General features: G+C 44.9%; 1 protein-coding gene across 2 annotated transcripts; it reads left to right on the top strand.

Moving 5' to 3' along the window:
* Positions 1 to 374: 374 nt before the first annotated feature.
* ptpra (protein tyrosine phosphatase receptor type A) lies at positions 375 to 27,636 on the top strand. Of its 2 annotated transcripts, none has more exons than XM_053867398.1 (22): positions 375 to 747; positions 14,771 to 14,817; positions 15,208 to 15,289; positions 15,364 to 15,786; positions 20,336 to 20,435; positions 20,514 to 20,587; positions 20,892 to 21,028; positions 21,190 to 21,280; positions 22,375 to 22,451; positions 22,530 to 22,566; positions 22,640 to 22,737; positions 22,851 to 22,970; positions 23,462 to 23,628; positions 23,700 to 23,835; positions 23,910 to 24,056; positions 24,123 to 24,216; positions 24,279 to 24,355; positions 24,423 to 24,557; positions 25,025 to 25,150; positions 25,221 to 25,372; positions 25,443 to 25,578; positions 26,222 to 27,636. In XM_053867398.1, the coding sequence occupies exons 2-22, from the start codon at positions 14,797 to 14,799 to the stop codon at positions 26,294 to 26,296; spliced, it is 2,505 nt and encodes an 834-aa protein (XP_053723373.1). In that variant the 5' UTR covers positions 375 to 747; positions 14,771 to 14,796; the 3' UTR covers positions 26,297 to 27,636. The 2 variants fall into 2 exon arrangements, with proteins under 2 accessions (XP_053723373.1, XP_053723374.1); XM_053867399.1 differs by lacking the exon at positions 375 to 747 and adding an exon at positions 963 to 1,224.
* The last annotated feature ends 334 nt before the right edge of the window (positions 27,637 to 27,970 follow it).

Here is a 27,970-nt window from a genome sequence, read left to right on the forward strand (position 1 = left end):
CAATGCAATCTCATATTTAAATCTGACACTCAAAGAGTTCGACTTTGTGAGTGTGAGAGTTCAGAGTTCACATGCACATGAACATAACAGTTCGTTGGGAAATATGCTTAATCTGGAAAGCTCTAAAAACTACTGATGCAGATCAATTCAGAAATTAATTTAAATTAGCCTCCAATTATTAAAACGGAGTAAAAAAAATCCATACGTGAGGCCTCCTGTGTTAATGTGCTTAGAACCCCCTGAGTTTGAGTCACCAACTGTGTTGGAGTGAGAGAGGGCACCGTGGTGAGGGTGTAATCCTGACCAGCGGGTGTCGCTGTGGGCCGCGTGGCCTCGCCTGGGAATTCTCTGTTTCCCATTCTTCCCGTGTAGACAGACACACAACATGGCGGACTAGAGCGGTCGGCTGACGCGCCCGGATACAGCGGATAAACTGTGGAATTTACCATCCAGAAAGGCCGGGAAGGCACCACTGGAACCCGCGGCACAGCCACCCGAGCGAAGGATTACTCGGTGGAGGCTCCATAGCTTCTTGGAATCGGCGGCTAAAGTGACAGCCAAGTGTTGGCAGTGTGTCCCGAATCGAGCTTCCCTCCTCGGCTATCACCCACCCCGCTCACGCTCTCGGCTCCAGGGGTGTGGAGAGTGGGGCTAGGGGCTGAAAAACGTGGACGCGAGACAACTGAACCCCGGCTGGTGGACCTTTCTTCCTGCTGGGTCCCCCCCATCTACGCTCCAGGAGCCTCGGTGAGTTTGAACACTTGTTACTAGCCTGAATGTTTCTCACTCCGTCAACCCACAAACTATCGCTTTGTCCGTCTCATGCGGGGCTCTCTCGCGCTCTCTCACTCTCTCTCTCACACACACACACTGATCAGCAAGGTTTATAAAGTTGTGAAGTCCCCTTCAGTCGGGGGGAACATAATGGTAGTAGCTCGGAGGCAGGGAGGGGGTTCCTGGAGAAAAAAAAGGGTCTGGGAGAAGACATTTTAGAAGTGTGTTACCAGTATGCTATTAGAGACAACGTGTTAGTCCCTGAATCGCTGGAAACTACACAGGAATATTTGTTATTACACGTCCACGGAGGGTGAGGTGACGGGGGAGGAGCAGGGGGTTCCATGCCACCCACAACTGGAAATGGGTCGCCTAACTCTGATCTCGAAGGATCTGTCAGGCAGCGGTGGGTGTTTCTTCTCCCAGCCGCTGACATAACGTGTCATGAATGTGAGTACCCCTTGAGCAACCTCTCCCCAACTTGCTTTCCAGCCGTGAGGAAATATCAGGCTGAAATGTGGGTGTTGTCGGTAACAAGTGTTGGCTTAGGCGGAGAGACACCGGGCGCTGACACAGGTTTACTTCAGTCCCACTGGGATTCTACCTCCCGATCAGAGGGTCAGATTTAGACAGCTATCTCCGGTGTTATCACGGAAATTCGTTTTAAAGAGAGTTTGGAATGGAACACCTCACAAACTGGTCAGTGGAAGAAGCGTAGGACTAAAACACACGTGTCTAGGAAGTTTTAACTGGGGGGCTCTTGTTGCTAACTGAAATGCATTTGTGTACACACACATACATTTGAAATAGAGCCTCGTGAACATACAGACTTTCACTGTCTGAAGACATTGGCGTGGAATCTTGGGCCTTATACAGATGCAAGTAGAAACTATTTTTTGTTAAGAGTTAAGTCATTCATGAAGGGGCCCTTTGAAGGATCTCAATGTCAGTGTGTGTTTGTTCCTGTGAGGGAGAGGAACATGGATTTGTCCCACTATCCAACTATCAGATCGTGTAATAGCCTCCAGGTTTATGTAAGGTGTTGTGAAGAGAGCGTTTTAAACGCTGATGTGAGGACCTCAGTTAGCAGTCCCTGTATTAATGACACATTTTAAATCTATAATGCTGCACTTTGTTACCTCCTCAGCACTGTTATATGACTGTAGAAAAACAAAGATTAGCAGCAGAGATAAGAGAAGGTATGGATTTTTCTGAAACATTTACAGTGGGTGGAATATCCAGAATCAATGTTGACTTGAATTACATTGATTGTGGAGATAATGTATGTGGTGATGTGCTCGTTTTGCTTCAATATGGCTTTGTTGTCTATGAATGTCAAATAAAAAATAAAATAGAAAGACATGCTACATATTTCTCTAGTGTCTAAGACATTCTCACCTCAAGACACGTAGCGCTGTTGAGAAAAACTTCAATGGACTTCAGTAGCTCAAGAGAATCTTGCATTGTTTCATCATTTTTAAGTGACCTGGTCGCGGACCAGAGGACTATGTGGTGTGATTGCGGATCCACTCGGACCTAGGCTCTCATCTCCCTCAGCTGAATTGGTCTGTGTGTGAGGAAGTCAACCTTTGTCTGTGATGCATGGCGACATTGTCTTTAATGAAGCTCAGTAAAGAGGCAATAACAAGGTGCCTTTGTCGATGCAGGCAGATGTGAGGTACTTTTTTTTATTTTAAGAAGAAACATCCTTCAGGCTGAGACGGCTTGTTAGCCTCAGCTTGTAGTATTCGACATCTGGAACGCTTCAGTGAGCTGCAGCACACACTCACCACTCCTTAATAAGGTTTCCTCTTCAAGTGTCATGTCATGTTAGCTCCATCCAGGCGCAAAACTCAAGCCTCAACCCTTGCAACTGGTGAGATGCCTCTGCCTGTGGGTCGACAGACCCGGCCTGACCTCCATCTGTCAGGTTCGGACAAGTCCACATGTACAACTTTCACCCTCACTTGTCAAGAGCTTCTCGTGATTCAAGCGTCAGGCCTGCTGCAGATATAGGAGAGACTCTCTTGATTTTGGGTCTGCTCTTATCTCCTCCGACCTATTTTGGGAAAAAAGGAGTTATTTTTATCTCGGGATAGCAAAAGGTTTTTTCAGAAGAAGCCCAACACAACTGCCCTCAATATGGAATATGAAAAGGAAGTATCTCTTGACAGGGCCGGAGGGGCTTTTGGATTTCATTTCCAAAAATCTATATTTCAGCTTGCTACTGCTGACACAGTGTTATGAGTCGACTGGCTGGGTGGGGCCGGAGTTGTATTTTTGTTTCCACCTGTAGACCCACATGTTTTACTTTGGAGGGGCTCCGTAATTCTCTATCAGACAGGATCAACACAGCTACATTTAGAGGATTAGCCCAAACAGAGAGCGTGATTATCAAGGCTGCTGATGTGTCACCCGACCATGTTGACATATATTTAGCAATACAGGAAATGAGCGTTAAATCAGTCAGGATTCATGAATCAGCTCTTCTATTTCTAGAACCAGATGCGGAGGTTGACAGTGAGGTGGCAAGTATTTGATAGACAAAGCACATTCTTCATTTAGTACAAGTAACACTGATTTACATCAAGTGGCAATTTGAAGTGCTTTCTTTATGAATCTTAAGAGTAATGCAATTTCTTCCCAAAAATCACCTGAGGAACTTGTAAACACACACACGCACACACACACACACACACACACACACACACACACACACACACACACACACACACACACATATATATAACACAATATTACGCATGTTCGGCATTGTTTTATTTTTGCTTTAAAAATTGCAATTTTTTCCATTCAGTGTTTTCCATTCAGGTGTTATTGTTGTTTAATACGTTATGAATAAAACAGGGACTTTTGAGTTTGATTTTGTTGTGAAAAAAAGAAAAGAATAGGAAAAACATTGCCACCTGCCTGTTGTGACTTTCAAAAAATTGGCAATCAGTAATGGCCAAAAAAAATGACCACCCCTATTTTAGAGTTCAGCGATTCAAAGCAGGAAAAAAAGTAGTTTAGTTTTTCTAACTTATAGTTCCTGTCACTGTTAATCATTTGGAGACTGGTTCTGTATAAAGGTAGTCATGGGTGCACTTGTGTTGTGATTGTGTCTACTCTGCTCACTGTCAAGCCTCAGTACAAATATCCTTTTCAGGAATAGCAGCACACGGCGTCTCCTTGGAAACATTTTGATGTGGATAACAAATCACTCGGTATTGTTTACGTCTTACGACTCCTGGAGGTCTCTATATAGTGGAGTGATGTCTCCAAAGGTTGAAACTGTTGCTAAAAGTACTGTATGTTGAGGAAAACGTAGAGTACCAACACTCCCCTACATGAAAACATGACACTTAACCATCAACCACTAAAGTAATGTTTACATAACTTTGGAACTACTTTACTACCAGCGATAAGTATGTGTTTTTTTGGCATTGATTTGTTAAACTCCACTTTCCACTGGTGGAAACATGATGAACAATGATACTAGAGAAAGGGGTGTGTCTTTCTTGGCGGCAGTTCAAAAGGGATAAGGCGATAAAATTAGATTTTTGGAGAACCATCATGGTCGCTGACTTGAAGGTAATTGTCCCTTATCGAGGATGAGCTTCTAATCTCTCACAGGAAGAGGAGTGGAGGGCTGCACTAGGATGGTCACTTCAGATACCAGGAGTTTGGGTTTCCATTCTAACAAAATCCAAGAAAGTGATACTGCTTGTTTTACAGATGCCTTAAAATAGAGCTATCTGAGCTTTCCCCTGGAATTGTTACCATTATTTAAATAATTATTGTAGCATAGATAATGCCTTTTAATTGATAACTGAGTTGACTATGCTTCTGGAGGTTCCTCATTCATCCAGGTCATTGAAACCTCCTAGAGTCCTGTTTACATCCTCTAAAATAAGTTGATTGGTTTACTGATCGACTCATATCTTTTGTTATAGCATTACTAAACACTGGTTGGAATTAAGAAGAGAATTAAGAAGATGGTTAGTGGTCATAATACATATCACACAATTATTACATCAATTATTACAGGACAGTAGCGGTCACTGCCATGATGTATGTTCGAAGAGTCTGCACTAATAGGATATGCTCAAATGCTTTTATTTTGGAAACTATTTCCTGCTGCTGCTCCAGATGGGGATCTTAAATATTCCAGACTGAATGTACTGTATATTTCCAGATCTGAGCCGGCGTCTCCTGTAGTGTCAGCTAAAGTTGACGTGTCTGCCAGGGGCACACCAGCCGTGTGGGCTACATCCTGTGCATGAGATTAACTTTCTGTCCCACCAGTAATGCCTTCACAACAGGGTGCACAAAGAGGGCCTATCTGACAGAACTCTCTGGGCCATTTATGTTGCTGTCAAGACCTCAGTGAAAGTCTTGTACTTTGACTCAACTCTATAGCCATAACGCTTCCATTAAATATTCAGATTTCATACATTTCAAAGAAACAATAGTTGAGCTTTAAACGGCTCAATTAATCTGTTGTGTGCATGTGTGTCATCGCTTATTGGACGTGGTAATCTGTTTGCATGTCTGCAATTCAAATTGCACAAAGCTGTAATCTCTTTTGGCTTTTCTGCAGGCCATTTGGACCCTGAGCCACGCTCCAGGGTCAGCGTGGCTTCTGTGGGAAGCCTATGCTTTTCGCCTCTACGTCCTCCCTGTGTCCATTGTGGGTAGTCAGGCCCCTGGCGTGTTGCATGAAAACCTCCACAATGCTTTCGAGCAGAGCGACCGTGACTCACTCAAACAAGTGCCATCGCTTTTAAATGTTCCCTCGGGACTTAATAACAGACAGAGGTCACCCATAACTGTGATGAGTCGTGAGGGCACGCTGAAGCTTGGTCTTTTTCATCAACTTGCCAGATCATAAATAAAGCCAACAGGGACATAAACCGCACCAGCGAAAAGTAGTATCCCTCAGAAAGGGAAGTCCGGAGGATTGTGGCTGTTATGTGTGGCACAGAGGACGTATAATCTGTGGTCTGTTCCTGAGCAGGAGTCCTAGCAGCCACGGTTTGGTCCGACTGCAGACTCCCGTCAAGCGAAGCATTCAGAGTATTCCTGGTCCCCTGGCCCCCTTCCTCTCCCGCCCTCTTAAGACATAGAACAGTATTAATATGCCATGAATGGAGACAGACAGACAGCTATTATCTTGCTCTGCAGCCTCTGGACCAACAGGAAGACTTATGGAAGACAAATTTAAATATTTCTCTCTCTCTCGCCAGTCAGCTGCGCCTGCTGTGCTCTATATTTTGCTTCCATGAATCGTCAAGGAATTATGAATGAGCTTTGTTGAAAATAAACTTTTGCTGTTGCATTTTTTTTGTCCTCTGATCAGTTCAAACTATTTCCTGCTGGACATAATGAACTTGCGGAACACGAGCAGCCGCTGTGTAGCCAGCTCTCCTTGCTTTAGTTCAGCCAGAAAAGACTTGGATAAGGTCTTGGAATTCAAGCCTCCGGTCTTGAGTGGGAACTCTCCATATTAAATGGGCACCTTGTGTCAAGCTCCCATTTTGTCTGTAGTTGTCATGGTAATGTAATTGGGCTACTTTTATATTGCACCTTCAAGTGTCTGAGCAGAATGGCCCAACGCCTTTCGCAGCTCTGTTACAGGGCAGCATAGGTCTCAACTTGATCGCTGGCTGACACATCTCATCTCTAAAACATGCCCATTATGAATCCTTCATCAACAAGGAACATAAGATGATTGAAACAAGGTTGTACACCTGGAATAAAATTAGCAAAATATGCAGTAATAGCTGTTCGAGAGTGACTTTACCAGAGTGAGACACTTAAACATTCTGCAGCCATTATTTTTAAACTTGATATTAAACTTGAATCAAACTTGATATTGTTCTCAAATACCTTTTGCTAAGACAGCATTGCTTTCACGATTTCTTCTTCTGCACCTAAATTAGCTAGCTAGTACAAATCGTCCTTCAGATGGGGTTACTGACATGCGGTAGGGCTAAGACTGAAGAAGTTGTGGCTGGGGTTACTAGTGTAGGAATACTGTTTGTATTGTATGGAGTGTGTGTTTGATCCCTTCATCAGACTAGTTGCAGTACCTTTGTCTCAAATACTCACTTTTGACCTGTGCACAAAATGTAGTTTCACTAGTTTACTGGTTACGGATGGGTGATGATAAATTGGACATTCTGATGGCAACAATAAAAATTATAGTTAATCATTTTCTGTTCTATTACATGTGTACATCTCTTGCAAGTCCAGTTGTTTTATCAGTACTACTATTTTTTTGCTGATCCAGTGGGAGTACTGATATTTGAGTACATCATTTCAGTTTCAAATTGTGTTTTTATGTATTTATTTTAAATAAAAAATCCCAGCGCATTTCCTGAGCAGACATGACATGATTTCACAGATTTCACTTAACATTTTAGCTTAACATTTAGCATGGGCTATATATTAAAGTAGTATATAAGGTCCTATTACTACATGCTGGTTTATGTATGCAATGTATACAATAGTTGAAAATCCACTGAAGTACCCTAATGTAATTAAAACTACAATTATGAATACAATAATGAAGTCCTCCAGACTCACACTGCTCTGTTTAGTCGGTGTCCACTGTCAAATGCAGTAGAGGTGTATAGTCTGTGCACCAATTGAGAAAAGTAACTTCCCAGGGATATTCAGTTCTCATCGTTGTTATTGTTTTCAGCGGTAAATCATGTACAATGAGTTACCTGTCATATTCGCCATGTTGATGAGGGAGACATCCAGTGGTTGATAGTGAACTTTGTTTCTCAACCAAATGAAAAGCTTAGGAGCATGTAGCTGTTGGCTGAGTAGCACCAACAAAGGCTAAGAGTGGAAGAGTGGAATTTCAGTCGTGTTGTGTCAAGTTCCTCCTTACTTTTATTAAATATACCTGGACAAGAAGTGGTGGTTTGGGCCTCCCTTTCTCTCTTTCATATCAGATCTTGTTCTCAAGCTTCAGTATTGTACCCTGTTTCAGTAAGACGGTCTATGAACAAGTTATTTCATTGTGATAATTGCATATGGGTTGGTCATATCTTTAGTTCCGCTATAATAAGGATCATCTGATCCAACTAAAGTCACTTGCAACTCTTTCCAAGTAAAGTAGAACCTCAGGTGAGGCTGATTTAGTCTTCTATACAATAGCTTTATGGTGGAAGAGAACACGTTGTGTGATGTTGCTTGTGTGAGTAAGAGCCTATGATCCTTGCGTTGCTTCAGAATCAAAGACACAACTGTGCTAATGTGTGGATGCCTGCTGTGATGTCATCTCCATCAGAAGGATCAATATAGCTTTCCAAACAAGCCAGGAAGATTTTACAACCCCAGATTTTAAGATGTGATGTGCGTCAGTGTGGCTACATACATTTTAACAGCAAGTGGTCATCTCAGCCGTGTCTTGATGTTGTGGCGAGTGGCGAGGATGCTGCAGTGCTCCAGCCAAAATATTGATTTTTGCCCTCCATGGTGCGATTGCTGTCTGTCTCAGGGTTCCATCTTGAGTGCTCTGGCTACTCCCCAAAAATGCTCACTTCCCTATGCAGTCGGCCCAAATAGAAAAAGGGGGCTGCACATCTGCTCTTGGATGGACGAGTCTTCCTGTGGTGGGAATAGAATGAAGGAATGGCTGGAAAGATGTTAATTCTTTCCTGACGTTTGCCTTCTTCTCAGCCCAGCTCAGGAGAGTGGTACCACAGAGAACAGATGGAATGTCAGTTGTCATTTTAATGTTTTCTGGAAACGTACGCTCAATCAATAAAAGTGGGTTTTCTGGCTTTTCATTGTTCTTTTCAAAGCAAAGCCCAGCCGGCAGAGAGAGTGTGCAAACAGCAGTCTTTGAGCAGGTTGGTGTTTGCCTGCCAGAGAAACAGGTTGGTGGTGGCTTGGTGTTTGATGTGTATGGTGCACTTATAGGAATGTGCTCAGGGATGTTTTGAATTATACTATTTCACTTGGATTTTTTGAAGACACTGGTCTCTGTTGTCCGACGGCCATCAGCCATTGTTATTTCATTAATCGTTTCAGAATCACATTAGAAAACTATCACTATGACGGAAAAGAGTGGATAAGGTGCAGGAATAGTAAATAATAAGTTTCTCTATGGACTAGATGTTACATGTTTACATACTCTTAACAGTCATGGTGTGTATTTTGATTGTATTAAGTCTGTGTCGTAGATTAAATTCATTTTGTTTATCCAATTTCCCTGTTTATCGTATTTGAAAAATGTCCCCATTTTCGGAAAAATAAAGGATATACATGAGTGAGTCACAAGGGAGGAATGTGTGCTGACCCCTTGCCACTGTGCAGCAGGGCGACATATTAGTGGGAATCTGGCAACACAATACTCACTGTGAGATAAGGGGGGCAATATGATAAACTGTGATGCTGTACGTTCACGATTGAGCTGTAAGTTTCAGAAATTTGAAAGGAAAAAAAGAGCCATACAAAAGATTTATGATAACTGTGCAAAAAAACATCTTTGTTTTTTGTGCAATATTCCTAAAAACAGCTGTACCTGTCTATTTCAAGGTTCCTGGAATATGGGCAATAGTTGTGTTGTTGATTTTTATAATCAGAACTTCCCTGCAACACCCACCCTTGCTGCAAAGTTTTCACTTCACTAACAGGACATGGTTGAAGAATCAAGTGGAGATTTTAGACAGGTGGTTTAGAGTTGTATATTCTGGTCAGTAAATGCAGCTTGTCGACGGCTGCGTATAAATATTACATACCACTCAAATACACACTCTGATAAATGGGTCACATTGTAAGTGTGAATTTCAGCAGGCTGCACTTTTAAACAGAAATGCTGACAGTAGACGGCGCAAATAGAAGCAGTGCTCGCTCCGCATCAATAAATAATGTCGTGGACCAACACACACGTCAGTTAGAGAGGAACTGCACAACTTCACAGACGCATCACACATCTCTGCGTTAACTGGCTCCAAGATGAAAGTGGGCGCCCGTGGGAAGTGACGGAGAGCGAGAGAGAGAGTCCAGCTGATATCACTTACACCGACCGAACAATGAGTCATGCTTCATTAGGAACTTTTGGGGACTTGTGTTGGAGAGAAGCAAACAATAGACAGAGAGCTGACAAGTATGAAATGAAAAATCATTTATTCATTGAGAGTATATCAGTCGTGTCAAACCTGATTAGTTTAAGATCAGCTGTTCATTTCAATGCTGAATAATGTATGCCACATTTCTTTTCTGTGAACTGAGTTTCCAGGCACAGCTGACCACACCCACCTGGCGAGCTGATAGTGGGTTAAACTCCTGTGTTGTAGGTTTGGTGTGTTTGTTTTTGAACTCATTAGGCCTGGCAGAAAGACTGCATCAGTGGTTGTCAATATAGTTCTTTTTTGTAAAATGTTCTATTATATAATATTATTTACATTGGAACTGCTTTAATCACATACACTTTTGGTATAAATTTCACACAAGAATTAGCTTCCATACATATCAACCTGGAATTTGGGCTTCAAGTGTAGGCGAAAAAAGATCACTTTTTTCCCCATATTATTTAATATTCATTAGTTTATGCTGTGAATGCGCTGGGTGAGATTTGGGCGAGAACCCTATTGTTAAATGAGTCTGGGACTGCGTGTAGACGGCGACCCAGCTAACCGTGGTTCAGATGAGCAGACTGGCTCTCCAAAGTGGCTTGTAAATGTCAGTGAATGTCAGCCAGTGACCTGCGATGACAAAGCGCTTGAAGATGAGCCTTTAGTTGCACTGTCTACATCGAACATGGTTGTACTTTAGCCGCATGCTCATCACCACACAGTATAATCTGTGAAATATTTTACAGATTTGCCAGAAATGGTGAATGTCTGGTGTTCTTACACATCTCTGCTACTGTTTTTTGTCAGACACCTTCAATGAGTGGAATCATTTGTGACCCTTTTGTCTCTTTTGGCTTCTGTTTCCACTTTTCAAAGACAACCTCCTTGTTGCAGAAAAGAATCCTTAATTTAATCTACTGTGACTCCAATCCACATTCTGACTGGTCTTTCTGTCCATGAAACACAGAAGTAGGACAGTAGAGTCCTGCTGATCCGCTTACTCCTTCCAAGTTCACTTGCAGCTCAAACCAATATGTACCCCTCCGAGAGAAAAACTAGCTGGAGGTGAAAGTCGAGCGTTTGCTGCTGAACAGCTTAAATATTTGTGGAATGTGCAACAAGGTTAGATTTATGCTGCAGGTGAAAGGTGCTGAAGCAAATGGTTAGCAATTATAGTTCCACAAAGTTTTCCTCATCCTAAATTATGCCCAATCACTAATTAGTTCAATTTCACATAAGTCGCATAGTTTTTTGGGCTTTTTTTTTCTACCTTGCCAATCCTCTTTACTACTTAACAAGCAGTTGAGAAGCGACTGAACAGTTGTGATGTGGCTTTTGGGGCGGTTTGAAGATCGTGGATTAGAAAGCTACTGACAACAGTGGGAGCTTTGATTTCTGCTTTTACCAAGCTTGATGCTCCAAGTCAAGCTGTGTGGCGTTCACTTACACAGTGGAAACATTTGATCATGTGGTGGAGGGGAGCTTGGCGTGAGTCAACACTGTTTGATCTCACAGTCTGATCCAATCACTTTTGCCATAAAGCTTTTTTTTTTATATTGTTTGTTAAACTGAGCGGCTTTTGCGTAAACTTAGTGCAGGGTTTGATAATGTACCTAAACTACCCTCTGAACTCTAAAAAGACTGTCATGTATTAATAAACATTTTTTTAAAATAACAGTTCATGTGTCAGATTCAAAGTTAAAAAAAAAACAATAAAAGCAAATGAAAGACCCAAAAGCAAGCACGACAATAGTGGTATGTATCATCATAGTATCATATCAAGTGGTAGCACAGAGAGAGTTCTTTCCCATGATCACACTACAGAAGAGCTCTCCTGAGTACGCTGCCAGGTATTCCTGGAACCTGCACATGATAGAAGACACTAGAATGGTAAAAGTACTCAAACCGTCCCTATTTTGTTATACAGACTACTTTGTAATACGGATAGTCCGGTCGGCACGCAGACTAATCGAGTGCCAATCGAGTACACACACAAGACTTTGCTTTAATACAGGGCCCGCATGTTATTATGTTTGCTTTTGTTACTTTTCTTGCTATACCATTGGTAATTATTGTGTCATTGGTTATTGATAATCCATTAGTTTATTCGAGGAAAATAGTTTATCATCCACAATTATATACAGTAAGTTATTTTAGTGTGCCAAATTGTAGGGTTGACAATACTGAAATTTCAAACTTGATATCGACACACAGGAAAATACTCAAATGGTTATAAACCATTGTCATTGCTTATCAGACAAATGCTAATAAGGCGCAGCCCTGGAAGTGACATGTGTTTATTTTTTTTGGATGTGACATGCATGACTTTAAGTTTTTTATCCCGAGATAACACTTATCTCGTGATAATTAGTATCTCAAAATAATTTTTATCTCAAGATACAATAGTAAATGTCAGCGCATGCGTAACTGCCTCTCTATGTCAATATCTCCCATGTCTTTGTAACTGTTTGTCGATGTTGTCATTCACTGTCTGCAAGTCTGTGCGCTTTTAACACTCGGATCAAGTGCCTTCTACTGAAAACAATACCGCATGTAGCTAAGCTATACGTATTGGAATTGGCAGGCATGACTTTATTTTTTTATCTCGAGATAACAGTTATGATAATTTGTATCTCGAGATAATTTTTATCTTGTTATAAAAAAATAAAGTCATGCATGTCGCTTCCAGGGTCGCGTAATACGTATAGATTAGCCACATGTGGTATTGTTTTCAGTAGAAGGCACTTGATCCGAGTGTTAAAAGCGCACAGACTTGCAGACAGTGAATGACAACGTTGACGAACAGTAACGAAGCCATGGGAGACATAGTGGCTCCAGGAGCATGTATACAAAATGATGTGCCAGCGAGGCAGTTACGCATGCGCTGACATTTACGAATTACGATTGTATCTTGACATAAAAATTATCTCGGGATAACTGTTATCCATATTTACATTTGCATTGTAGGGATCTTTAGTTTAATACCAACCCACTGTGGGACAAATAAAACATATTGAACCTAATCAAATCCTCCCCGCAGAGTATATGTTTACTTGGAAAGAGTGCTGTCATCACTCTACAACCAGTGCACTAGGAGACACTTATAACTTATAATAGTGGGAGAGGAGGCAGCTGTGATTTTGTTCTCTGGATTACTGGAGTCAGTCTCTAAAATAAAATGACAATAAAAAAAATTTGGTCAAAGAAAATGTTTTGGTTAAAGTTTGCTGCATTATTCTAATTTACTTCATGATTCTTCAAATAGAATGTTGTAGTTCCATAAGACATGATATTTCCAGCCCAACGTCAGATTCCTCATATGACCTTGCTTTAGTCGACAATTGTTGAAGCCTTATTAGGGATGCATTTTCATGAAATGCTTTTATTGCAGTCTGCATATTCAATTTTTTTGTTGTACTGTCAGCATTCCAAGTAGATGGCACTCTTTTTTGAAGTCCAGGTTTTTGTTGCAGAGCCCATTTTGAATTTGTCCATACGGTTTGTATCGTCTACATTGGCGGCACAAAGCCCAGTGTGTTGGTACCATCCTTTACCTTGTTTTTAAGGGCGTAGATTTTGTTTTGATTTGTGGGCATCACAGTGACCCAGATTTGATCAAGCTTTGAGAAAGCTTTTAGGTTTCTTTGTGTTGTTGTTTAACCTCACAGACAGGGGTGAAGCTTCCTGCCATTCTGCTTTCATGTTTCAAAAACGTGCTGCCTGGACTCGTGGACAGATGTTTCATTTACAAACCTGCACTTGTTGCAGGAATAGATGCTCTTCTGTCAATATGATTTGTAGGTTAATAGTGTCCTCATTGACCACATAAGCGCTTATCATGCTCCATTTCAGGCTGCAGCAGGGGCTCAAGTGTGAGCACTGCAATGAATGGGCCCCGTTCAAAACATCAGGTTGGCAACTGGCTCCACGAGTGCTTTTAGCACCCAATTTATCCTCTACCCACTGATGCAATAATCCCCGATTTAAAGCATTTTTTTGTGGCAGCACTCGGGTGCTTGGCCAGGGTCGGAGCTATAGAGTTGCTGTCAGCAGATGGGCTGGATTATTCCACGTTCAAGGCCATAGGATTACGTCCTGAGATTATCACAGCTCCGTCAGAGAGACAACAGCTTTGTTAGCTGTAAGATTGGATGAAAGACAGATCGTCCCCGTCATGCTTTCTTCCAGCCTCGTCACGCTCGGAGCCTGAGTCACTCTCACTGCTGACACATGGCATGTTGCGATTACTGCCCAGCTTTAGACACCTCACACATACACTGTGTGACGGGGTCAAACAGCCATCCATTTATTATGTCGCAGTAATTGAAAACGACTACATCGCATGTGGAGTCACAAAAGATACAGTAAGTTGGATGGCTGCTTACGGGGCAGGAGTGTTCTGAAGTACCCACTTGAAGTGCATTTAAAAGCTCGGCAGTCAAACAGTTGTTAACTCAGATCAGAGTGAGAGCTGGCGATTGTTGTTGGTTCTGACATCCTGCCGAACAAAATCAAACCGTCTGACTACGTGGATTGACTGTCATCTGTGTGGGACCGTGGAGACATCACCTCCTCCACAGTCACATCTCCTTCAAAACTTTCTGCCAATAAGAGCTTCAGTTCAGTGACACGAGCTCAGTCCATGTCATTTTGATGAAAAAGTTTTGCAAGTGTCACGGCTCATTCTAAGAGTTACTTCCATTTCTAAGTGAAAACAGAGACAGGGATATCTAAAATAATTTAGTCTCATAAATATCAAGAAGCTTGACGTCTTGATATTTATTTTTGCTTGTTATGATGAAATAACCATGCTGACATGATCACTCGCCCAAAATCCTCATCTGTCAGGATTATCTTTTCATGGCAGAATTAACCCCATTAATCCTGTCTTTTCTTTTCAGATCTGCGGTGTGCGAATGAGTGACTGATGTCAACATCCCTCCTTCAGGTAGACACATCAAACACACTTTCAAACTTTTTTTTACCTCAGTAACACATTGGTGGGAAAAAGGTATCGGGCACCCCATGCATTCTGCTGTGTGCTAATGACAGGTCTGCTAAATATGAATTTGATGATTTATATATTTTGTTTGCAGTTTTGAACACGATCTCAGATATTTGTTGACTTTGATGCTGGCAATGTTGAGAATGGACATATTGAAACAGTTTCTCGTATAAACAGTAAACAAAATGAAAATATCATTTGTATTTGTTTGCATCGGCATAATACTGCCATATCTTTTGAAACACAAAAAATGTTTTTCATGATAATATTTGAGATTGGAAGCCCAATATTGTGCATTTACAGACTTAAATATTGAGCTTTCTTCTGCCACAGGGCAGAATGGGTGTGTGTCCCCTGGTCCTGCTGCTCACGCTCGCCCTTGGGGCCTCAGCCCAGGATGACAAACCCGTTACAAGTAAGACTAAAATCACAGTCCATCACTCTTCTTCTGAAAAGATGAAAAGCATATCTTCGTCTTCTCTCACTCAGATCCACCAAACCTTGCACCCAAACCTACAGACCCACCGGCGGCACCCTCAGTCACCATTACGGCGGTACCCACAAATGCTCCCGCGGCGCCCCCCATGACTCCCCAACCCACTGTTGGCCTGTTGACGACTCTTAAAACCAAAGCAGGGGCGACTCTCGACCCAGCCAGTGGTGACAGCGGTGAACCGGCTGGACCCAACGGCACCGTCAGGCTGCTGCCTGGCCCTGAACCACCGCCTTCATCTGGTGCCCCGCCAGTGCAACCAAGCCAGGAGAGTCCATCCGCTTCTCCTGTACCAGGACATGAGAACATGACCAACTTCATAGCTCCGGACACCACAACACCATTTTCACACTTGGACTACTACGATGAGAGCGAGACCACCACAGAACCTGCCGACGACGACAACACCAGCCCAAATGGTGAGTAGCTGCGCTTGCCTGAGAGACAGCTACAGCGCCTCCTGTGAGTCTGGTTCAACTGTGTCAACAATAGCTGCCAGACATGAAGCCCCTATCTTGACTTGTGGGTTTGGATGGTCAGCTGCTCAGAGAAGAGTCACATGGCAGTGTCTGGTTCTGTTTTCAATGATAGCTTCTATCGTAACGACAGAAGGTTCTGATCAACTTGTTGTGGTTACCAGCCCAAACCCTGAACTTCAGGTTTCCCTGCTGACGTTGTTACGCATAAAGTCCTGCATCTGAACAGAGCATGAAAGCATTGTGTCAGACTGTCAGGGATATTTCTCAGTGCAGGGGTCTCTCCACTCCACATGGGAGTACCACAAGGAGTGGACTCGCTATTCAGTGTGAAAGAGGTGGAGGACTGGAACAAAGAAGCTCCTCTTCCTCCAGCTGCAGTGAACTGAGGATGCTCCTGGAGGTGCTGGGAATGATAATCTGGAAGGTGAACAGGGGTCAGTTCTGATCAGATTCCTTTAGAAGAGAAACTTGAAGATTGAGGACTGGTTTATATAAAAGTGTAGTCTGATCTGAAATCATCTGGAGTTGTTTGTTCATTATCTTGAGCTTGCTTCTTAAGAAAGTTGTGATGGTCTGTGGTCACCCCTGATCTCCAGTCCATCACAGGTCACATGTCCATGAACGATGATATTTCAGCCAAACAGCCTTTGTTACCGAGACGAAGTCCATCGTGTAAAAGCCCCCTCAGAGTCAGCTATCATCCTGTTTATTTATAGCCAGTGGGAAGAAGTCTTGCAAGAGTGATCGGAGAACGGTGGAAAACATAAAATTGAGAAAACATTGAAATGTGACAAAATATCTAAAGTTTAAGACACTTCTTCACATCTTTAGAAGGCGTCAAACCTTTGCTTTAAAAACATAGTCTGCACTCAACACAAGGTGTTAGTAGTGAAGTATTAAATGTCGACACTTTCATTTGACTGACAGCATCATGTCAAAAAGAGCTGACGTAAGGTGAAACACGGAGATACTGTGTTTGTTTATGGTGCTGGAGAGCCGGTGCCAGATGGCCCCCAGGCCAGACCTTGGACCCGGTTTAAAGACGACTACAATTCTGGCTGAACTGTGATCTCTCTAAACAGTGGCGCCTCTAGGAAGCGTCTCCTGATGGATTCAGGCGAAACATACCAGAGTTTGAGAGCTTCCTTTTCCGAGTCTCCGCGTTCCATCAGATCTGTGCGGCATGACATTAAAAATATCTCACACTCTTACAGAAGATCACTTCTCCAAAACCAGATTTCTGCTTCAGTGGCCATGTCACTTCAGTGCCAGTCAGGTTTGGTTGCAGCACTGCAGTTTTAACTTTAATGCAGCGGATGAGAGGAACAACAGAGTGAGCTTTCTGGTCAAGAGACGACCTTTAATATTTAATACTGATAGTTGAACACTTCTATGCTTTTAGACGTCGTTGTAGCAGCCCAGGGAAGATCCTGGCGTGACAAGGATCCATTTGCCTGGAAAAGTACCGGAATAGCTGAAGCACAGACAAAGAAGACGCCTCAAATTTTAATTTTGGGAGAAAAGTGATGGAATATCAGATAAAAAGAAAGTTTTGACAAGATAGAAGTGTTAATCTGCGCCTCACTTCCTCAGCTGCTGTCCGCTATCATTTCATATTCTGGGGGAGATGATTTGGTGTTGGACACATGTCAACATAATGAGACCGTGACGGCGCGCCGCAGCCGACAGCGGCGTGTGACAGTTGTGGAAAGTGTGGTGGACTTTGATTCACGATCATAGTTTTAAACTTATTTTTAATACAGGGAACCTCTGATAATGACGCTGGTCGACTCTGAGTCTCTGGATCCCTGTTTCTTTTATTAGATGGAGTGGTCCTCATAGGTTCTCTGACATGGTCGTCTGCCTTGGTTCACATCAACACATGCAGGTATCCCGCTGCAGTACCCTCTGCGAAACACCCTGCTGAAAATAGTTGGATATTGGATGGAGCTCCTCTCCGGTATTGGCGGCGGCGTCCTCTTCCGCGTAAAGTATGAGCGAAATCTTTAATAAGGCAATGGAAAATAGCCATTTTAGGAGAGAGAATTGTGAAAAGGTTTTTCATCACACAAGAGAAAGGACTGACAGTTTGTATCATGATTCAGAGAAAAGAACATGACTAAATTCACGTTATTTCGAATATTTCTTCAGTAGCATCTAGGAAATGTGTCCAGACTGGTCCATAGTCAAAGTCAACTGTTAAGAGACATGAGATACTGCAGACAGACGTCTCAATTTAACCCCTAAATAAAACTGGCAGAGCAGTCTGTCAGACACGTCTGGATTCTACCAGAGACGTGAAACATTGACTTTCTCATCTCTACACTTGACTCTTACTGTATATTTGAACATTAACAAATAATGATGTTGGAGACAAACTCCACTAATATCTTTCATCATAAAAAGAGAGACTGTAGTGTGTCCAACACATGGAATACAACAAAATTTGATTTATCACGAGTATTATCGTTATTGCAGAAATTACAACATTTAACGCGATAACTTTTTTTGTCCATATTGCCCATCCCTAGTAGATGGATAGATGTCCTTTAGTTGTCCCACATGGGGTAGTGAACAAAACGAACCGTGGAGCAACAAATGGACTTAAGAGCGAGTACTAGTCTGTAGTTACCGGGGTCATAGGGTTAGGAGGGCGGAGCTATGATGTCAACAGCCATGGTGACAGACCCACGGATCTGTGTTTAAGAATGAGAGAAACTTGTGTAGATACATGGACTCTGTCCCTGTGTGGCGGTGCCGGAGATGTTTGTTAAGACTTTAGGTGAAACATCCTCAAAGCATCTCTTTCTTTAAAGATAAACTGAGGCTCACATGTGTGTGGTTCTATCCGTTTATTGCGTGACTGATGAGGTTTGTGTAGCTAAATCAGCCATTGACAATGTCAGTGTGTAACTCTCATAGAGGAGGACTACAGCAGCTGAGTGTGCTGTTGATGCTGAGCTCTGCTGCTGCTCGACATAAACACATGGGGCCTTCTTCTATTATATAAGACGATGAGCATGAGTTGATCAGCGTTATATAATTGGCCGATTGTTTCCCTCCGGCTGCCTATTGAGCAGGTTCGGATGCCGTCTAATCCATCCGGAGCGCGTCACTTCCACATGACACCGGCTGCAAGCTGTGCCGCCGCGGCGCTTCTCAATCTACACATTGTTCTGAGGGGGAACTTCTTAATGCAACATTACTGGGCCTCTGTCTAACCCTCTCCTCAGAGAAAAGACTCAGGTCATGGGGTCGCACCAGGTCGTCCCTCTGCATGTTTGTCCACAGAGCTCTCTTGAATTCGGAGGTACCGCGTGCAACAGCTGATTTGGACAGAGCATTGTTAGCTCCATGTGTCTAGAGAAGTCTCTTTTGTTGGGCTCTAATGTGTCTTACAGACCGGTCGTCAGCGCACAAATGGTTCACACACTCCTGGCTTTTGTGTGGCACTGAAAGGTCACAAGTGTGTGCACTTACTCATGCGAGCCAGTCGACCATTTCTGTCCTGTCAGTGTTGTGTTACTGCAGAGGAGCTGTTGACAGCTTCACAGTGAAACAACAACGATGCCGTGGATGCTTTTTCATGCTGAATATTCAAACTCTGAATTATTCAGCTAAATCTGCCTCGCGTGTCACTGTTTTAATATTTAGCGGGTTAGGTGTTTCCAGAACACACAAATGGTTAAGCTGCTGTTAAACTGTGATTTATTTGCCAGAGGGAACGAGCTGTCGCTGAAATATTAACACCGAAGTCGTAGACTGAGAAGTTTGGTCTACGGTTGAACTGCTGTGGTGAGAGAATCATGTCGTCCAAGGGTGTCCAAGGTCAGGCCTGGGGGCCATCTTGGGCCTTAAATCGAATGACTTGGCCATAAATAAGCAGCAGGAGCAACCATAAAAAGTGTCTCCAGAGGAACCTGCTGTAGAAACATTCTCAGGCTCAGCTGCCCTTCTAAAGCGAGAGATGCAGCAACGCGATAACGCTGTAAAATGAAAAGACACGTAACTGAGTTTTCCAACTCAACATCAGGACACACTGGTGGGCCACAGTCATGCAACAGCATGTACCATTTCAGGGTTTATATTCCACAGACAACAAGATTTTCCTCGCTGGAACAGTTCTCATCCAAGTGAGTGAGTGTCAGACGGACTTTCAGGTGTGTAGAAGACTTAATGTCCTCACACAGTGGAGTGCACGCTGCGGTCAGAGACTCGGAGTGGAGCCGCAGCTCCGGAGCAGGATCGATTCATTTAGGATCGAGCTTGAGCTGCTCTGTTCCTTCCCAAGTAACATTCATCAGAGGGAATAATTCAGGAGTGTTTGGATGCCTGTGAAGCCACTCGCTGAAAGTGTAGTGACTCTGGAACAGCCAGCTCGACATCACAGCTGTAACAGCGCTGTAATCGCTGGAGAATTTGGCAAAGGTTTCCACGCACAGCTCTGACTCACACCGACAGCTCCTCTTTGTTCTTTACACTCTCACAGATGACGACCATTCAGATGACATGCCTGTCATCGCCGTGATGGTGGCGCTGTCCTCGCTGCTGGTCATCATCTTCATCGTCATCGTGCTCTACATGCTCAGGTGAGCGCTGCGTTACGAGGCAGCGGTGCGGCCTTCAGGTGCTCTGTGTTTCTTCCTCACTGTCTCTCTGTTTCTCAGGTTTAAAAGGTACAAGCAGGCAGGAAGCCACTCCAACTCCTTCAGACTGACCAACGGACGATCCGACGACACAGGTGAGTGTCCTGCAGCACCAAACGTCTCTCAGAGCGGGTAGTGGTTAGACATCACTGTTCCCTCACTGTCTGTGCTTGTTTTTTTTTCTGAGAGCTTTCTTTCCCCCTTTATTACCCAACCACCAATTATCTGGAACCACGCCGCCCTCTGGTGGTCCTGTAATGTAACGACAGTGACAACTGCAATTCCTATCTGGCGCCCCCGAACATTTTCACTGGCATGATTTATATAATTGAAGTTGGATATTCCCGCTGTTTTCCACTGTCAACTGCCGTGTCACATCTTCCCTCGCTCTTCCTGCAGAACTCCAAAGTGTGCCGCTCTTGGCCCGCTCACCCAGCACCAACAGGAAGTACCCGCCGCTTCCTGTCGATAAACTGGAGGAAGAAATGAACCGCCGCATGGCTGATGACAACAAGCTGTTCCGGGAAGAGTTCAACGTAAGGCCCTCACAGAACAGCGCCCCCTGATGATACACACAGCTGAGAACCTTCATAAACTTGAGGACTCATCTGGAGAGCGGAGATGTTGCATATTAGGATGATAGAGACCAGTGGTCCAGGTGGCGGTGTTGTCCTTCTGATCATGTTTCTCTCTGTAGGCTCTCCCGGTGTGTCCCATCCAGGCGTCATGTGACGCTGCAGCCAAAGAGGAGAATAAAGAGAAGAACAGATACGTCAACATCCTGCCATGTGAGTGAGGCTGCTGGCCTGACGCTAGCTAGCTGACAAAAGATGCCTTTGTGCTGACAAGACTCTGTGTTACTCACCGTACAGAAGATGAATAATCTGAACACGAGGCTCCTGAATTCCAGTGTTATGGATTTTGAGCAGATTCACTGGAGGTTTTTGCTTGGACTGCAGGTCATAATGTATTTGGGATCACACTCGGATTCTAATGGAGAACGCAAGTGAGATTTTCTGGTCTCAGAACATGGACTTGTTCTCAGACCGGGACACTATCAAGACCAGAGAGTGTCCAGACTGGGTCAAGAACAGGACAGAAAAAATGTACTGTGATAGGCGTATAATTGCAGTGTAACTTTACTACAGTCTATTGGGTTCAAGTAGCCTTGGCTTGTCTGATCTCACGGAAGTCTTCACAGATCAACTGTGTGGCAGTTTCTCTGTGGTTATTACTGTGCTATCAGACCGGTAGCACCACCATCAACCCATCACAGCTGAACAAACAGGGACGTGTAACTGCTTTAAAACGCACCTCATATTTGTAACGTCAAGTTTAACACTCACCAAAGTTAAAGCCAAATGAACTGAAACATTTTTGACCTGATGACCACAGTCAAGTATTTTGACAGAACTTATGACAGCTGACCTCATCACTTGGTTCCGGTCCGTGTTCGCCATCACACACACCTTAAGTGGAACTCCGCTTGCTTCCCATACCAGCGTTATTTAGCTTAAAAAAGGGCTGAGGTTGAATGTACGTTAGCATGATGCATGCCATTTGCTGGAGAAACGCACCGTGAACACGACTTCCCTCAACCTCAGCTACATCAGTGACATCAGCTTCGATCACAAACATAAACAGTTTGGTGACTCTTTGATGACAAGGTTAACTTCTTTTTTTTGTTGCAAAGTGAAGGTCATAAGTGAAGAATACACACACCTTGTTTATGATGAGTAAAATATTAAAATGTACTAATATCCTGTGTCTATTCATTCATTCTCATGAATTAAAGTCTCATTCAGACTGGTGAAATCAAAAGTCAGTGATCTGCTGCTCTGGTTTGAGTTTCTCTTCACGTGTCCTGCGTGTCTCTCCTCAGATGATCATTCGAGGGTTCACCTCTCGTCCCTGGAGGGAGTCCCGGACTCGGACTTCATCAATGCCTCCTTCATAAACGTACGTACTCCTTCAGCTATAAGGTTACCGAACAAACAAACCCGTGCTCACGTCAGGCCTCGGGCCTGCTCTCTGCAGGGGTACCAGGAGAAAAACAAGTTCATCGCGGCTCAAGGTACTTTTCCACTCCAGGACCACGTCATTGTCATGTTGCAATCTCGTGCTTCACATTTGTGCTGCGCTTCCAGGCCCGAAGGAGGAAACTGTGAACGACTACTGGAGGATGATCTGGGAGCAGAACACGGCCACGATCGTCATGGTGACCAACCTGAAGGAGAGGAAAGAGGTAGCAGAGATTATAGATGTGTTTTATGAGTGCTGAACGTGAGCGGAGTGAAAAGTGTGATACGTGTGGAGGAGTGATGCAAGTCCCTGATGTCCCTCATCTCCCCGCTGCAGTGTAAGTGTGCTCAGTACTGGCCGGACCAGGGCTGCTGGACTTATGGGAACATCCGTGTATCAGTGGAGGACACCATGGTGCTCGTGGACTACACCATCCGCAAGTTCTGCATCCAGCAGGTAACCAGACAGGAGGTCCTGACCCGTCTGTGGGTCGTGACCCCAGTCCGTAGAGTCCTCTGAACCCATGGCTAAAAGGAGGATGCATCACTGGGGCAGCAGCCATTGGGATACTCAGATGTTCACAGATCGACATGGGGACATTGTTTCTCCAGTCTGTCCCATGGCCTCCTCGCAGTTAGACATGCTCCGAGCAGAGAAATTCATGAGGAGTCTACCTCAACCCATGTGTTGGAGCAGTGGCTCTGATCTGAATTTCTCCTGGATGACTGAGCTTGTCACTCTGGGAGGGAGAGTCTATTCACCCCACACAGGACACCGTCCACCATACTGAGTAATGGAGCCTTATGGCTCAGGTCTCTCTTCTCCACGACATGCTTAGTCATCATGACTGAGGACGCAGCACTGACCTGCCTCCCAGCCTCTTGCTCCATCTTTCCCTCGCGGAGACCTCGAGAACACAGCTGTCATGTGTCCACTGTGCCTCTCAGGTTGGAGATGTCTCGGGGAAAAAGCCTCAAAGACTCGTCACCCAGTTTCACTTCACCAGTTGGCCAGATTTCGGGGTTCCCTTCACGCCGATCGGGATGCTGAAGTTCCTCAAGAAAGTGAAGACGTGCAACCCTCCGTACGCAGGACCCATCGTCGTCCACTGCAGGTGACTACAGGACCACCCTCTGCTCCACTCTCATCCGCCTCTGTGGTCACTAACAATGGTCTCCGTCAAAGCGCCGGAGTGGGTCGGACCGGTACCTTTATAGTCATCGACGCCATGTTGGACATGATGATCGCGGAGAGGAAGGTGGATGTGTTCGGCTTCGTCACCAGGATCCGAGCGCAGCGCTGTCAGATGGTGCAGACAGATGTAAGACTTGCTCCTCAGGTCCATGGAAGCTTGAGGACTAGCTCCATTGTTCATTCATCCGTCTCTCTCCGCAGATGCAGTACGTGTTCATCTTCCAGGCGTTGTTGGAGCATTACCTGTATGGAGACACAGAGCTGGAAGTGACCTCGCTGGAGTCCCACCTAGCCAAACTCTACACACCCTCACCAGGAGCAGGCAGCGGTCTGGAGGCTGAGTTCAAGGTGTGTGGAGACACTCGTGTGTATTGCAGAACATTCCTCTCGACTGAAAAGTCTCCGTCCGTCCAGAAACTGACGTCCATCAAAATCCAAAATGACAAGATGAGAACAGGCAACCTGCCAGCGAACATGAAGAAGAACCGAGTCCTGCAGATCATTCCATGTGAGTGTTCTGCTCAGAAACCCCAGGTGTGGTTGTGGTGCTGATCCTCCTCTCCTGCACAGACGAGTTCAACAGAGTCATCATCCCGGTCAAGCGAGGCGAGGAGAACACGGACTACGTCAACGCCTCCTTCATTGACGTGAGCGTCGCCAGGGCTTGGTGCGTTTGGTGATCGTCTGCTGAACACAGTCGTCATGTGACCGCAGGGCTACCGTCAGAAGGACTCCTACATGGCAAGCCAGGGGCCGCTGCAGCACACCATCGAGGACTTCTGGAGGATGATCTGGGAGTGGAGGAGCTGCTCTATCGTCATGCTGACGGAGCTGGAGGAGAGAGGCCAGGTGCGTGTTCGGACCCATCTGCTTGGGCGACTTTTACTGTTGTTCCACGATCAGCAGATGTGTTGGGCTGTTGGTTATTAGAATTTTTCTTTTGTGATTTTTCCGTAAAACACCCGTGACCACCATCAGCCCGTCTGCGTTTTCCAGTTGTGCTCATGCTTCTTCTTTGCTGTGTCAAGTGTGCGCGCTGGAGATTTCTGGCTTGGACAACATGCTTCCGGATCAGTGCTGGGACAGACTCTTGATGTGTGTTGTGGTTATTTTGGCCCATTGCAAGAATCAGTGTCTGATTTTGAGCTTCATTTTTGGGGAACTTGACTGATAAAAAAAATTCTGTTAACATTTAGAATATCCTGCTTAAGAATAAAGGATGAAAATCACTGGTGATAGATTCTGGTGATATGAGTTGGGATTCTCAACACTCTCCTGCAACAACTGTGCTGCTCACGTCATCGTCCGTCCCTCAGGAGAAGTGTGCCCAGTACTGGCCCAGCGATGGAGTGGTGGTCTACGGGGACATCTCCATCGAGATCAAAAGGGAGGAGGAGAGTGAAAGCTACACAGTCCGTGACCTCCTGGTCACCAACGTCAGGGTAGGAGCCGTGTCGGGAGCAGCTCTCTGGTGGTGTCAGCAGCTGCCTCACGTGTCCGATCCACCCGCAGGAAAACAAGCCCCGAGCCGTACGTCAGTTCCACTTCCACGGCTGGCCGGAGGTGGGCATCCCCACAGACGGGAAGGGCATGATCAACATCATCGCCGCGGTGCAGAAACAGCAGCAGCAGTCGGGGAACCATCCCATCACTGTGCACTGCAGGTGAGAGCCTCACTCCAGAGGCGCTGATGTCAGCAGAAAACCAGAGGTTGATGCTCGCATGTGTGTCCAGTGCTGGCGCGGGCCGGACGGGGACCTTCTGTGCGCTGAGCACGGTCCTGGAGAGAGTGAAGGCAGAGGGGATCTTGGACGTGTTCCAGACGGTCAAGAGCCTCCGACTGCAGAGACCCCACATGGTGCAGACACTGGTGAGCACGAGCACTGATGGCGTTCCTACTGTTCTGAGACGCGCTACGGTGGCGCCCTCTAGAGGCAGCAAGGTGACACAGGAAAACAATTTCTCACTGCCGTTAGTCTATGTTGGACGATTATTAATATGATCCGTTTCCTGGGGAAGATATTCGGGTTCAAGGTGGAAGACAGAGATTTCCACTGCAACAGAAGCATCCGCTCAGACATTTCTTGATTTCTTGACACGTGCCTGTTTCTCACAGCACAAACTAACAAGCACCAACCAAACCTGGTTGTTTGACCTCAGTGGACCAAAGTCTCTTTCCTTTGACAGCAATCTTAGCTCAGCTCTCTTGACCTTTGGTGTTGAAAGGTCACATAGGGCTGCACGGTCACGCTCTCCATCACCATCATTTTTATTGATATTCAGCAATATCATTGCCATTATTACGTTTGTTTATCTGGCAAAAAGAAAAAAGAGCATCGATAGCTTTCAGTGCGAAATTACACTTGGAAAATGAATACTTTATAATCAATAAAAAAGACACGGGTCTCATGTCAATGATTGACAGGTTTGAGTCAGACGCCTCAGGGAACCTCAGGGAACCTCAGGGAGTCACGGTCTGAAACCTGTAAGTTAAATGTCCTCTTCCTCCTCAGGAGCAGTACGAGTTCTGCTACAAGGTGGTCCAGGAATACATCGATGCCTTCTCCGACTACGCCAATTTCAAGTAGAGAACTGTCCGGCTCGCTCGCACGAACGCACTCGTAAGACTGGTCTCCTGCAGAGTTTGGTGAGAGAAGCGGTCTGAAGGGAAAAGGGAAGCGACCGGCGGACTTGCTTTGGAGCGCACAACTGAGATGCCTTCTGACTATTTTGTGATACTCTGCCATCCACTCCTTCGCTGCGTGTAAATAGATATAAATACTGATTGTGTTGCATCTTATGACTTTGGTTTTACTCAAAGTTTTGAGTTTTGGCTGCATTTTCAGGTGGCTCCTGTATTCTATTGCTCTATACCTATAACTATATAAGGAGTTTGTGCGTGAGCACCACGGAGACGACTCGGGTGGTGACCTCCATGACTCGGCCTTTAGTTCACCGGAGTGACTGAATCGTTGGCGTCCAGTGCCATATTCCTCCTGGGTGGCACCGCTGTGATCCAGCGCAACACTTTCCTCCTGTCAAAGTTTTTATACTGTTACCGCCGCCACCAACACCGAGAATGTTTGGTTTTAACAAGACGGAAGCGTGCAGCGTTTGCTTTTCTCCTGTCATCCAGATGGGGTCACGCGGGGCCGAGCCCCATGATTGTAATGAAAGATGAATGATGTCATTAAACAAGGGGCGCCGGGTCGTTTTCCGCACAGGAAATGAGTGACGCGGCTGGAAGGTTCTTAAACACTCGAAAACAGAAGACATTCCTTTGTTCCGGTGCGCCCTCGGCTTGAGTTGCCTCAAACCAGAGCGGGAAAAGGTGCACGCGCCCTCCTGAGCTCGCTGCGCTGTTGCACCTAAAGACAAGCCCTTAAATCGAACAAAACCAAACTGCAGACAGTGGCACCAGAATGACTGTAGAACGTGTGAGACACGACCAACAGCCGGCGTCACTGAGCGGACTGAAGTGCCTCGTGGGATTTGAACTGAACTGTAGTCAAACTGCAAATATCAGGTGTAGCTGGCTTCACATTCCCGTCAGATGAACTCTCAATCCTGTGGCGTCCATCACCCAAAGCGACGGAGCCCCAATCGTTCGCAGTGTTACTCGCTCTACTCTGTCCTCTTGACCGGCCGCGCTCCTTTTGTACATACTGTCAGGTTATTTATATTTCATTCCTGTCGGCTCCACTCTTCCCTCAGACGTGTATGAAAACTGTATCGGGACCATTTCAACTCTTCTTTTGCTACTTTTCATTTGTCTTAAAAATAATCCTATTTTTTAAGTTGCCTGTTTGTTTTTAGTGTTTTGTTATTCAACATTTGAATATATGTATATATAATTATATATATGATCAAATTATATATAATTATATAATGCCAGACGGCCTTTTTAAGCAAGTTGGAAACTAATAAAAAGTGCTTGAGATTTTTTCTGGGTGTCTTCATTGCCGCTCACCGACTGCCTGCCGCGGTGATGGAGACTGATGGATGCTGGTTGTGGAATAATTGCCAATCATCTGCGCCGGGCTATAGATCTCCCCTGCAGCACTGACGGCTCCTCAGTCACTGTTAAGCCTGAGGAGCCCAATGAGACGTCCACCCTTGGCGGTCATCAATTATGTCCCTCCTCAGCTGTCGTCGGCCGGATCCAGGAGCCTCGCTGTTGTGGACAGAGCACCTCCAAAACAGAGGAACATATTTCAGTAAAGCAAGTTGGTTGTCAAAAACGACTGGCTGGTTTCTTCAGT

Source organism: Synchiropus splendidus, chromosome 6 (genome assembly GCF_027744825.2).
Source record: "Synchiropus splendidus isolate RoL2022-P1 chromosome 6, RoL_Sspl_1.0, whole genome shotgun sequence".
NCBI lineage: Eukaryota > Metazoa > Chordata > Actinopteri > Syngnathiformes > Callionymidae > Synchiropus > Synchiropus splendidus.

What these genes read in the sequence shown, in the direction of transcription:
- ptpra (XM_053867398.1), top strand. Translation starts at nt 14,797, where the DNA reads ATGTCAACATCCCTCCTTCAG. An exon ending in CGGACGATCCGACGACACAG is followed by an intron (nt 20,588 to 20,891) that starts GTGAGTGTCCTG and finishes CTCTTCCTGCAG; the next exon opens with AACTCCAAAGTGTGCCGCTC. An exon ending in GTCTGGAGGCTGAGTTCAAG is followed by an intron (nt 24,057 to 24,122) that starts GTGTGTGGAGAC and finishes CCGTCCGTCCAG; the next exon opens with AAACTGACGTCCATCAAAAT.